The sequence below is a fragment of the Aplysia californica genome, unplaced genomic scaffold, assembly GCF_000002075.1.
Source record: "Aplysia californica isolate F4 #8 unplaced genomic scaffold, AplCal3.0 scaffold01107, whole genome shotgun sequence".
NCBI lineage: Eukaryota > Metazoa > Mollusca > Gastropoda > Aplysiida > Aplysiidae > Aplysia > Aplysia californica.
In genome coordinates, this window is record NW_004798377.1 from 111,917 (window position 1) to 124,753 (window position 12,837).

The 12,837-nt window shown below is 45.2% G+C and overlaps 1 protein-coding gene across 1 annotated transcript in view; it reads right to left on the minus strand.

Annotated features, from left to right (window-relative positions):
- LOC101863474 (poly [ADP-ribose] polymerase tankyrase) overlaps positions 1–12,837 on the minus strand; it is a gene marked incomplete in the record, with an annotated part of 96,184 nt that overhangs the window by 34,051 nt on the left and 49,296 nt on the right. The window contains 9 exon segments of the mRNA XM_013090014.2: positions 1,491–1,761; positions 2,384–2,498; positions 3,869–3,989; positions 5,261–5,416; positions 6,236–6,313; positions 6,583–6,784; positions 9,528–9,604; positions 10,543–10,684; positions 12,475–12,706. Of these exon segments, the coding sequence (XP_012945468.1) occupies positions 1,491–1,761; positions 2,384–2,498; positions 3,869–3,989; positions 5,261–5,416; positions 6,236–6,313; positions 6,583–6,784; positions 9,528–9,604; positions 10,543–10,684; positions 12,475–12,706 (1,394 nt within the window).

The following is a 12,837-nucleotide window of genomic DNA, read 5'->3' on the forward strand; positions in this document are numbered from 1 at the left end:
CCTCGTTCCGCGAAGCATTTGAATGCAGCCGTGTCAATTTTTCAACCGGCCGACCACGAGGGGCTTCGCTTTCGTCGGCGATTCTCCAGCTCCTACTAATCGGACATAAAAACAACTTACACCATTGTAACGAGGAAAAGCTGAACTTTTAGAAGGTGTACGGTACTTGGTGTTTTTATAGCGAAAGAGCAAAGAAACAGCGATCTGAATTACCCTGATTTCACCGATACCACGCGGTCGGAAGGCCGCGAGTGCCCGCGAGGCCGTGTTTACGCTACCTACATCAACACAGTGAAGGTCATTAAGTGCAAGGCAAAAGCACTACAGATAGACACACGTAACAGATGAAATAAAATGGTTTTACCAATGGCGGTCTACAACCATCCAATGAGGGGGAGGGAGGGAGAGGGAGAGGGAGAGGGAGAGGGAGAAGGAGAGGGAGAAAGAGAGAGAGGGGGATTATTAACACGTAATGCTTTTTTTTGTTCAAGCAAAGAGAAGGCCATTAACACTATAACTGTCAGTTACTGTTTGTCAAGCAAAGAGAAGGCCATTAACACTATAACTGTCAGTTACTGTTTGTCAAGCAAAGAGAAGGCCATTAACACTATAACTGTCAGTTTGTCAAGCAATGAGAAGCCCATTACGGTTTATGACATTCCACATGCAAACAAAAACGTAACTTCTGCCAAGTCTAGTAGCCTTCCTATTTCCCTTTGGCCATCATTCCATCCAACTGATCATGACCTACAATGGTCAACAGGTACATTTTTTAAGATTTAATCACATTTGTACCAAAATGGCAGCTTGGCCCCTCCACCACGAAGGAAATTCTGGCCACCCTCAACTGTATCAAATAGGGATTTGAGGAAAGTTAGTGCAGCGCGCATTGACAATAAGTTTGTGCCATGTGCACTGACAATAAGTTTGTCCAGCGTGCACTGACAATAAGTTTGTGCCATGTGCACTGACAATAAGTTTGTCCAGCGTGCACTGACAATAAGTTTGTGCCATGTGCACTGACAATAAGTTTGTCCAGCGTGCACTGGCAATAAGTCTGTCCAGCATGAACTGGCAACAAGTCTGAGCGGTGTGAACTGGCAATAGGTCTGTGCCGTGTGCACTGACAATAAGTCTGTCCAGCATGCACTGGCAATAAGTTTGTGCAGTGTGCACTGACAATAAGTCTGTCCAGCGAGCATTGGCAATAAGTTTGTCCAGCGTGCACTGGGAATACGTTTGTGCCGCGCGCACTGACAATAAGTCTGTGTAGTGTGCACTGGCAATAAATCTGTGTAATGTGCACTGGCAATAAGTCTGTCCAGCGTGCTGTCCAGCATGCACTGGGAATCAGTCAGTCCAGCGTGCACTGGGAATAAGTCTGTGCAGTGTGAATTGGCAATAAGTCAGTCCAGCGTGCACTGGGAATAAGTCTGTGCAGTGTGAATTGCCAATAAGTCTGTGCAGTGTGAGCTGGCAATAAGACTCACCATCTGTACGGCGTGTATCATCGGGGTGAGGCCGTGACTGTCAGGGAAATTTGGGCTGGCTCCTTTCTGTAACATGAACTTGGCTAGGCCAAAGTCGTAATTGCGAATGGCGAAGATCAAGGGGGTGGTGCGGTGGCCACCGCGGGTCTCAAAGTAGTCGGGCTGTCGGAGGTCCACACTGGCTCCCAGCAGGAGGGGGTCGGGGAGGGGGTGGTCGTACAGGGTGTCCAGTGAGACTCTCCCTCTGGTGGTCAGTACCTCCAGCCACTCTCTGAGGGGAAAGGACACAGTGACACAGGCGTGAGGGGATAAGACACACACAGTGATATAGACATATATATGTGTCCCGATGCGGTAGAAGTAGGCGCTCGTCAATTTTTGGGCATGTGAGGTTATTCATATCATCTTAAAGCTTGTTCATTTAATTATCTTTCCATGAAAAAAATACAAATGTATCTTGAATAGAAGTCAAGACATATGCCATTAAAGGAGTTGGGGGTCGCCTGGTTTCAGTGGTAAAATTAGCGAGAAAATGGACGCCAAAGTTGGTTGATTTCCAAAGCTTGAGAGCCCTAAAACTGAAAATTTACATTTTTTGAGCTTTCAATCAACATTTCATTAAAATCCCAACAGTAATGCATTTTACAAGGACATATTAGGTGTTGAGCCAAATAACAGAAAATTGACAAATATTACTGAACAGGCAGAAAAATGCCTTTTTCTTTGATTTTATTAGTTTGACAAGCGCCTGATTCCACCATGATGCCTCACATATAGAGACTGCCAAGTAAACACAGAATAAGGATACCCAGATACCCCCCCCCCCCCTGTAGCATCCATGATATACACAGATATACCCCCCCCCCCCCCCCCGTGTAACGACCATGTCTCACCGGACTTCCTCCGTCTTGAATTTGTCAGACACCCAGCTGTAGTCCCACATGAAGGCTGCCATGATGTCTCGGTCCAGGTTGTCTCGCACTTTCGGGTTGTACTGAAGGTCGTTCTCTGAAAGCAAAACATATTTTTCAATGAAACAGACACCCAAAAATTTCATTCAAAAGGCATTATCAATATCAGGGTTGCTCACCTGCCAGAATGTTTAACCCTATCCGTACGTCGTGTTTTACTATCGTATCCATACGACGTGGGGGACTCTGTGCCACCACTTAACCCTATCCGTACGTCGTGTTTTACTATCGTATCCATACGACGTGGGGGACTCTGTGCCACCACTTAACCCTATCCGTACGTCGTGTTTTACTATCGTATCCATACAACCTGGAGAACTCTGTGCCACCACTTTCCAAAGAGGAAATTTACTCCTTAATCCGATCCGCACGTTTTGCACAGCAGTCTGTCAAAATGATGTTCTGAGAAATACTGAAAGTTTCAAAGAGATGTTCAAACTAGAAGTATTCTAAAATGTAAAGAATACAACCCTGGGGGTACAAAATGACCCCAGGCCGTACTGGCACGGTTAAATGATTAACAAATCTGGCTTAAAAATGAGTAATATGGCCATGGCTATATCATTCTCTCATTGGCCTAGGCGTATGTCCCTCACAACGAAAAGTGCAGGAATTTTTTAACATCTTGTCAAACTAATGTTTGCCTTTCACCTGGCTGTGGTGCAACTGATGGTTTTCTCTGGGCAAAGTGGCACTGAGCGACTACAAGGGCTGTGTGTGGCACTGAGCGACTACAAGGGCTCTGTGTGGCACTGAGCGACTACAAGGGCTGTGTGTGGCACTGAGCGACTACAAGGGCTCTGTGTGGCACTTAGCGACCACAAGGGCTGTGTGTGGCACTGAGCGACCACAAGGGCTGTGTGTGGCACTGAGCGACCACAAGGGCTGTGTGTGGCACTGAGCGACTACAAGGGCTGTGTGTGGCACTGAGCGACCACAAGGGCTCTGTGTGGCACTGAGCGACTACAAGGGCTCTGTGTGGCACTGAGCGACCACAAGGGCTCTGTGTGGCACTGAGCGGCAGCTGCAAGTGACAAGCTCATGTACACTGTCAGGTTTTTCTAATTTTCTTCTTTTCACACCTTGGTGGGTTGGGGTAGTTGAAAGGCAAATAAATTTTGTTAAAAATCAGAATCAAAGGAGCTAAAATCATGCAATCTATTATGCACGATGAAGGTCATTTTATGCACTCAAAATAAACTTTAAAAATAGTCTCCAAACAGTTCATTTATCAGACATCATGCACTTCAGAACGAACATAATGAAACATACTAATCAAAATATTTTATTCGAAAGACAGCACACACTGAAGCTCATTTCTTTGATGAATTAAAACATATTCTAAAATATTTCATTATACAGACATGATCCAGAGAGAACCACCCCTCCAAAGTTGTTTGTCCTTACGTATGAGGAATTTCCCCAGAGCCACAGACTGGTGTTTGAGCACGGCGTACATGAGGGGGGTCAGGCCTCGCCCATCCTTCTCTCCCAGCGGCAGACGCTTCTCCAACAGGGCGCCCGCCACCTGCAACATAAGCCGAAATCTTTGTCAAGGACTGTGCCTCATTGTTTGTGTTTGTAAATAATGGCAAATTTTAAAAAAATTATTTTCAATGTTTGTGAATGATTGTTAATGGTTTTAAAAAGATTGTTACTGCTTGAAAATAATGGTACACTTTTGTAAATGACCATAAAAGACTTCAGTTTTGTAAAGTATTAGCATTTCTAAAAGACTGTTTATGCTTGTAAATAATTGTAAATGTTAGTTGTTAATTGTCAACAGCTGTGGATGTTTGTAACTGACTGTAAATTATAACAAACATTTGTAAAAGCTTGTAAATGATCCTATACATGGTCATAATCTTTGAAAATTTAAAGGGAAAAAAAAAGAGTAGGCCCATTGAAACTGATTGCAAATGTCTGAAAATTAAGGTTTATGTTTATAAATGAATATTCATGATTGTCTATGGAGTCTAAAGGCTTTAGAACTTTTGTGGTGACTTGTTTTTAGCTTTTTGCAGTTTTGAAGAGACTTTTGAAGACCTTAAGACAAACAGTAATTTATTAACATCTTCCCATTTGTGTATACCACACACCTGACATGAATTGCCGTTATAAACTTCAACAGAAAACTTTGCACCCATACTATGGCATTATCTACTTCTACTATGCTCAGGGAGCAAGGCCTCCATCTTTGGCTTGAGCTGCGACGGAAAAAGGGCATGCCCCCGTTCATTGAAACAACATGACCTCTCAGTTTTCATTCTGCAACAACCGCACGGCTTGACGTGACCACGCACTGATTGCCTTAGCCAATCAGAACAATTTCTAAATATAGCTACGACCTCACAAATGGAAAGTATTCCCTTGTGGCCAGGTGCCTCTATCATAAAACTATCCAGTTGGTTTTCTCACTACACGATAAACTGATGCTTAGAGCAGGGAAAAGAACAAGACAAACAGAAACAACAGAGGGAAGGTAAAAGATGCAAGTTACAACCACAAGCATCTAACAGCCTCTTCACAAACTGTCACAGAAACAATTCTTTCTCAGAGAGTCATCAAAATGATAAAAACAATGCGACTGCCACAAAAACAGGGGCCTCATTTTGGTCTTAGTTTGGTTTCAGTAGGAGTTTTACAGCACTTGCAACAAAAATAGGTTGTATAAGAAGATTAGAGGTATTACTAGAGAGTTACTTTTTTTTTTTAAAGGGATGAGAGAAAGGGAGGATAGATCTTTGACAGGAAAGAAAAAGCATATGACACCAGAGCACCCATCAACCAGCCACTGACCTTGGTCTGCAGGTCAGGAGAGTTTCGGTTGGTCTTGAGGGCCAGCACGTGGAAGAGGTTCTGCCCATCCTTGTTGAGGGCGTGGAGACGACTCACGTCTGGGATACGACGCAGCAGACGCAGAGCCAGGTTGAACTTGCTCAGGTTCAGCGCCGCCTGGACAAAAACAAAGACAGACACACAAACAAATAAGTTTTCGTTTTAGTAAGTTTTACAGCACTTGCAACACAATAAGGTCATATAAGTGTCCAAGATTAGAGGTGTTACAAGAAAGTAACAAACACAGAAAAGAAGTAGAAGGGATCAGGAAGACAGATGTTCGACAGGAAAGAAGGAGCAAACCACACCAGAGCACCCGCCAAACATATAAATTTTAACACTCTACCCTGTCACAGTCTGGGCAAAACAATTAAAAAATCATTTGAGAGTCAGGCTACTTTGAATTCGCTTGTTAGGGTCAACCTAGGCTCTACCATCCCAGCAGACAGACAGATACTGGATAAATTAACTTCCCATACAGGAATCAAACTCTCCTGCATGTGACAGTGAACAGCCTAACCATTGCATAAAAGATGCCGGTATAGAGAGACGGACAAACAATAGTTAGTGGAAAACTCTCACGACACTTTCAACCCAGCATCTAGCGCGACAAAATACATGTTGGTTTTGCCGGGTTTTTGGTTTTGAGAGGCGATTCCAAAAAACAAACAAAAAGGGGGGGGGGGGGGGGGATGGATTTAATTTTCTTTTAGTTTATCAGACTCCACTATATATTTAGTGACAGGCATCACTTCTCAGTGCCTGCAACAGCTACAGCTGAAAAATAAGGACAATTCTGCTGGTGGCGGCCCCCAGCAGGGAGAGTGGGAAACAAACAAACAAACCCACTCCCCCAAGAAACTTGACCAAAACCCAAAAACCCAACAAGCAAAAAACCAAACAACCAAACAAACCCCCGCACAGTTGTTGACGTACCTCCACAGCTTCCATGGGCATGCCCAGAGCATCCAGCAACATGTGTGCCACCCCAGTCAGGTCATTCTTGACCGCTCCCTGAAGAAACAACAACGGCATCAAGGTCAGTACAACTCTCTACAACACACACACTCACAGACAGACAACACAGACAGACAGACAGACACACACTCACAGACTTACAACACAGACACACACTAACAGACTTACAACACAGACACACACTCACAGACTTACAACACAGACAGACAGACACACACAGACATACAGCACAAGACAGGCACAAAACAAACACATTCAGAGACATACAAAACACACACACACACACACACAACCCTTTCACATACCTCAAACAAGGTCATGGTCTCCCCTGGCCATTCCTTGGGGCGCGCACACTCCCACTGTTTGCGAGGGCGCCACAGCATGACCGGTCTCTTCCTCTTCTTTTCCTCCTCCGCCTGGTTCTTCTTCTCCTCCAGCTTCTCCGGGAGGCTCACCACGATGGGGTGGGACAGACTGGCGTGCCGCTGCATCAACATGATGGCACAGCTGTGGAAGGCAACCTTTGTCTATTACATATCGGCAGCTGTGTTCCACAAGCGCTTACGCCATTACTCCTACTGCTGACTGTAACACTCTGCCAAACGCCATTTTCAAAAAAGCGTATGACCCGAGTCGTACACTGAGCAGTCTATTGCAAGTTTTGTGAGCATCAAAGGAAAAGAGAGCACCCATATCTGAACCATGACTTACTTAGTAAGAGTTTTACGGCACTTGCAACATTATTACCTCATTTAACCCTTTGAGCCCTTGCCACAGGAACAAAGGTCGCGTGTATAACTGCCCGTATGCCCAGCCACCGGTACAGCAGTGAGCAAAACCCAATCCCCAATCCAGCCTGCCTGACAGAAAATGCGTATGGAAAAGTGTTTACTGTTTACTACACAAGATGGTATTGATTATTTTAGAAATTTGTCTGAATTAAATGCTGGTAATGACAAGGACTACCCCGAGTGTGATATGAAATGTGATTCTGACGATCATATGAATGTTAGTAAAATATCGCTCAGGAGCTCAGGCAGAGGGGCACGGTAGCCTCAGGAGGTCAGGCAGAGGAGCACGGTAGCCTCAGGAGGTCAGGTAGAGGGACACGGTAGCCTCAGGAGGTCAGACAGAGAGGCACGGTAGCCTCAGGAGGTCAGACAGAGAGGCACGGTAGCCTCAGGAGGTCAGACAGAGAGGCACGGTAGCCTCAGGAGCTCAAGTAGAGAGGCACGGTAGCCTCAGGAGCTCAAGTAGAGAGGCACGGTAGCCTCAGGAGCTCAAGTAGAGAGGCACGGTAGTCTCAGGAGCTCAAACAGAGGGACACGGTAGCCTCAGGAGGTCAGACAGAGGGGCATGGTAGCCTCAGGACAGACAGAGGGGCACGGTAGCCTCAGGAGGTCAGACAGAGAGGCACGGTAGCCTCAGGTGGTCAGACAGAGGGACACGGTAGCCTCAGGAGGTCAAACAGAGGGACACGGTAGCCTCAGGAGGTCAGACAGAGGGGCACGGTAGCCTCAGGAGGTCAGGTAGAGGGCCACGGTAGCCTCAGGAGGTCAGGTAGAGGGCCACGGTAGCCTCAGGAGGTCAGGGCTCAAAGGGTTAAGTGACGAAGATTAGAGGTGTTACGAGACAGTAACATATTTTTAAAATGAAGGGGTGAGATGAGGACTATAGATATTTGATATGAAAGGAGCAAACCCACACCAGAGCACCCAGCGGACCAATGTCCCAGCTGACAGGCAGAGATACTCCAAAGAAAAAGATCTCCCCACACAGGTATTGAACACATATCTTCTATGTGACAGTGAAGAGCCTAACCACTACACCACAGCTGGCGAACAAAGGAATAAATGCATACGGTTATATTATGTTACACTTATTCTATGCATAAGAACCTTGAGGAACAAGACAGAAATATTATATATATATAAGTTCGACTATATACACAGACATGAACAGCAGGAAGAGCTGCGCTTTTCCCTTTCGTCAACCCGCAGCCACCTCCCAAATCGTCAGCCACCTCCCAACCTTTGACACGGGGTCAAACTTCCATTTATTTATAGGTAGTTACCGGAACATGTATAGGTGAAGTGATGTGCCGTGATAGTCGCGATATATTACTTACTGAAAATGTTTTGGTCTCTCTTTACTCATCACCACGAGAATTTCTTGAAGTTTTTCTCTGGACTCTGCCTTTACTAAAATCTCGAATCTAGATCTAGATCTAGAGTTGTAATCTAGTGGCAGGTTGCAGATTTCTGTTGTTATCCAGTACATTCAAGAGATTAAATAAATAGGACTAGACTCTAGATCTAGTAGTAGACTCTTCTACTTCTACTTCTAAACCTTTGAGATTACAAAGGCCAAGCCTAGGCTTGTAAGGATTCGTTTTGTTAAAAGTGTTGTTTAACACAAAGTCTAAGAAGTTAGCAAACCTAACACATTTCTTTCTAACGAAATTAAGCTTAAATTGACTTTCATATTGTCAATAAGTGATCAAGTTTAATCACCTAATCATAATGTAAATAGGGAAGTGGCTATCCTCACCCGGGGTGAGAATAAAAACCCTACGATTGACCTCTCACCCCGGGTGAGACTTGTCAGCGTTGGCTATTCTCACCCAGTGTGAAACAAGACCTGTTTTTCCTAATTTCGAAATACTTTCTATCGGTGTGGATGATCAAATTGACAAAAACAAAGAAAAAAATGACGTTATAGCACAAAAGTAAGCTAATTTGATCGTCTACAAAGATGCTATGGCTCTATCACTCTTTGAATCGAGCCGAAATACGCGGGTCGCCATTTTGTTTTGCCCGGAAGTTCTCGCAAGATCTACTCCTCCCCCTTCTCTCTCTCTCTCTCTCTTTGTCGACAGTTTATTAAATCTGCAACCTGCAACTAGATTACAACTAGATCTAGATTCGAGACTTTAGTAAAGGCAGAGTCCAGGGAAAAACATCAATTAAATTCGTGTGGTGCAGATGAGTAAAGAGAGACCAAAACAATCTCTCTATTGCGACTATCATTGCACATCACTTTGCCTAATACATGTTCCGGTAGATTTAACTACCTATAAATAGATGGAAGTTTGACCCGTGCCAAAGGTTGGGAGGTGGCTGACGATTTGGGAAGTGGCTGCGGGTTGACGAAAGGGAAAAGCGCGGAGGAGCTACCAGTGGCCCCTTCCAACCTCCCGCAGCAGCACAAGTAGCGGGGACAGACAGAGGGAAAGAGGGAGACAACTTGCCTGTCGTGGCCCAGGTGGACTGCCAGGTTGATGGGAGTGTTTCCTCGGAACTCCTTCGCCTCAATGTTGGCATTTCTCTGGGAAAGATATAGGCAGAATTACATCTACACCCAAAGGAAGACCAATGCTTGAGACAAGAGAAACACACGCAGGCCATTTGCTCGCTTTTAAGCACAAGGGGGCTATCCCGAAAAATGCTGTTTTGAGAAAATCGAAGGAAAAGTTTTTGCCCCTTGTTCAGTTTCTTTAAAAGACCAGGAGAGTTTTCTCTATAACCGAACAAATACACACACCAATGAAACCCAAACTTCTCCTATAGGTAGGGCAGTGCCCACTTTTGGTGTAGGTCAAGATTTCGGGAAACCCCCGAAATCTGGGTTAGCCCGCTTGTCCTTAAAAGCGACCATGTAAGACTGGGAAAAAAAGGACAGACTGAGAGAAACAACAAAGGGAAAGGAAAGAAGAAGGAACTACCAAAGGTGCCCCTCAGTCACCCACAGAAAAATACGAGCAGAGACGCCACTTGGATTTTGTGAGAATGTTTATTAAGTTGCATTTTCTTTATGTTCAATGTTTAGTTTTAGTTTATCATACGTGCAACAAATAAAGGCTGAAGACTAGAGGCGTTATTACTAGAGGACATTATACAAAGAAAGGAAGGAGCGATAATAGCCACAGATGTTTGATAAAAAAGAAGCAAACCACACCAGAGCACTCACCAACCACTTACAGTTGCATTTGCAAACAGTGTGTGTGTGTGTGTGTGTGTGTGTGTGTGTGTGTGTGTGTGTGTGTGTGTATGTGTGTGCAGAGTAAACACACAGCAACATATGTCAGGCTTGTGTGTGTGTGTGTGTGTGTGTGTGTGTGTGTGTTTGTGTGTGTGTTTGTGTGTGTGCGTGTGTGTGCATGTGTGCATGTGGGCGTGTATGTGTGTATGTGTGCAGAGTACACATACAGCAACACATGTAAGGCTTATGTGTGAGCGTGCACGAGTATGCGTCGCGTGGCGTACCTGCAGAAGATGCATACAGCAGATGGTGGCGCCGGAGCAGGCGGCGTAGAGCAGGGGAGTGAACCCTCTCTGTGTGGGCTCGTCCACACGCTGGTCACGCATGAAGCTGGTCAACAAGCTGCACAGCTCGATCGGGTCCACTCTAGCAACAAAATGTGGGGGAGGGTTTTTTTTATGATACGAGAAATCAACAAGTTACAGAATGAAACAAAACAAAACAACAACAAAACATCGGAACAAAAGACATTTGTGGATATTTTCACTTTTTGCACAAACTATTGTCAGGGCCACCCGGGGAACAACATTCCAACAGACAAGAACAATACTTGAGAGAATCGTGTCCCGACTTTGGAATAAAACTCATGACTTCTGCGTACAACAATGAAGAGCCTTACTACTACACCATTCTGGTCAGGTAACAGAAGAGGTCTTCACCGCATCCTGACAAACAAGAACCGAACCCCCCCCCACTTTGACACAAGGGAAACAAATGTCAACCTCTGTGTCTGTGTAAAACCCCTCGTCTGCTCATCATCACGGAGGCTGTCATATATTGACAGAGTGAGCACTATGTGTGTTCATTATAATCACTGAGGCTGTCCTACATTGACAGAGTGAGCACTATGTGTGTTCATTATAATCACCGAGGCTGTCCTACATAGACAGAGTGAGCACTATGTGTGTTCATTATAATCACTGACGCTGTCCTACATTGACAGAGTGAGCACTATGTGTGTTCATTATAATCACTGACGCTGTCCTACATTGACAGAGTGAGCACTATGTGTGTTCATTATAATCACTGACGCTGTCCTACATTGACAGAGTGAGCACTATGTGTGTTCATTATAATCACTGAGGCTGTCCTACATTGACAGAGTGAGCACTGTGTGTGTTCATTATAATCACGGAGGCTGTCTTCCATAGACAGAGTGAGCACTGTGTGTGTTCATTATAATCACGGAGGCTGTCGTCCATGGACATAGTGAGCACTATGTGTGTTCATTATAATCACGGATGCTGTCGTCCATGGACAGAGTGAGCACTATATGTGCACATTTAATTACTTAATTTTAGTGAGTTTTTTATAGTATTTTAATAGTAGAGGGTTTTACAGAGCTCGCAACTGCATAAGGTCATATGAGCGCTAGGGGTGGGTGTCAACAGAGAAGTCTTTACAGGGAATCAGACTTAGACTGCTCACCTCTCTAGCTTCAACAGCACAAGGTCTGCTTCGACTATCAAGGCACCCTGGAAATAGCAGGTCACAAGAGAGTGACAAACATACAAAAGAAGTAGAGGAAAATGACAATAGTAAGGATTAGGAAAGCAAAAGCAGCAGTTCCCTGTTGTAGATCAGGCACAGTTATGAGCGTGACATGAGACAGCCCATTTACAATTCTACTGTGCATGAACGAGAAATATCCCCCCTTTGGGAATGGCCTAAAGACACTTCAGTCAGTGGCACTGCCCCGTGGATAGAGAGAGTTTTACGGCACTTGCAACACAATAAGGTCATATAAGTGTCAAAGATTAGGTGTTACAAGAGAGTTTTGTTTTTAGGAAGTGTTTTACAGCACTTAAAATATAATACGGTCATATAAGTGCGGAAGATTAAGAGGTGTTACAAGAGATAAAGACGATAGTTGTTTAATAGGAAAGAGGGAGCAAACCACACCAGAGCACCCACCAACCACCCACATATAAACACTGAGGCTGTCTAACTTAGACAAAGTGAGCACAACGCATCTTGTGTGTGTGTGTGTGTGTGCGTGTGTGTGTGTGTGGTGTGTGTGTGTGTGGTATGTGTGTGTGTGTGTGTGTGTGTGTGCGCGCGCGCGCGTGTGTATGTGTGTGTGTGTGTGTGTGTGTGTGCGTGCGTGTGCGCGTGTGTGTGTGAGAGAGAGAGAGGGAGAGAGAGAGAGAACTCACTGGGACTTGTCCAGCGCGATGTGCAGAGGCATGAGCAGACTCTTGTTCTTGGCAAACACGTCAGCCCCTCTGTCCAGCAGGAACTCCTCCAGGCTGGTGGAGGCGTCCGAGTGTCCCTTGTTGCTGCGCACGGCTATGTGGAGGGGCGTGTCCCCCTCGCGGTCTACGGCGTTCAGGTCCGCCCCCGCCTGGAGGAGTGTTTGGATCATGGCGATGGTTTCATCCTCCCTCACTGGAGGAAAGAAGAAAAAGAAATCAGACAATGGACATTCCGTTAGCAACTGTTCAAACCTTTTAAGTCTATAAATAGACCTGCATGTGAGCCTCAACCAGATTGTCTGAAAATTTTGCGCACCCCCCCCC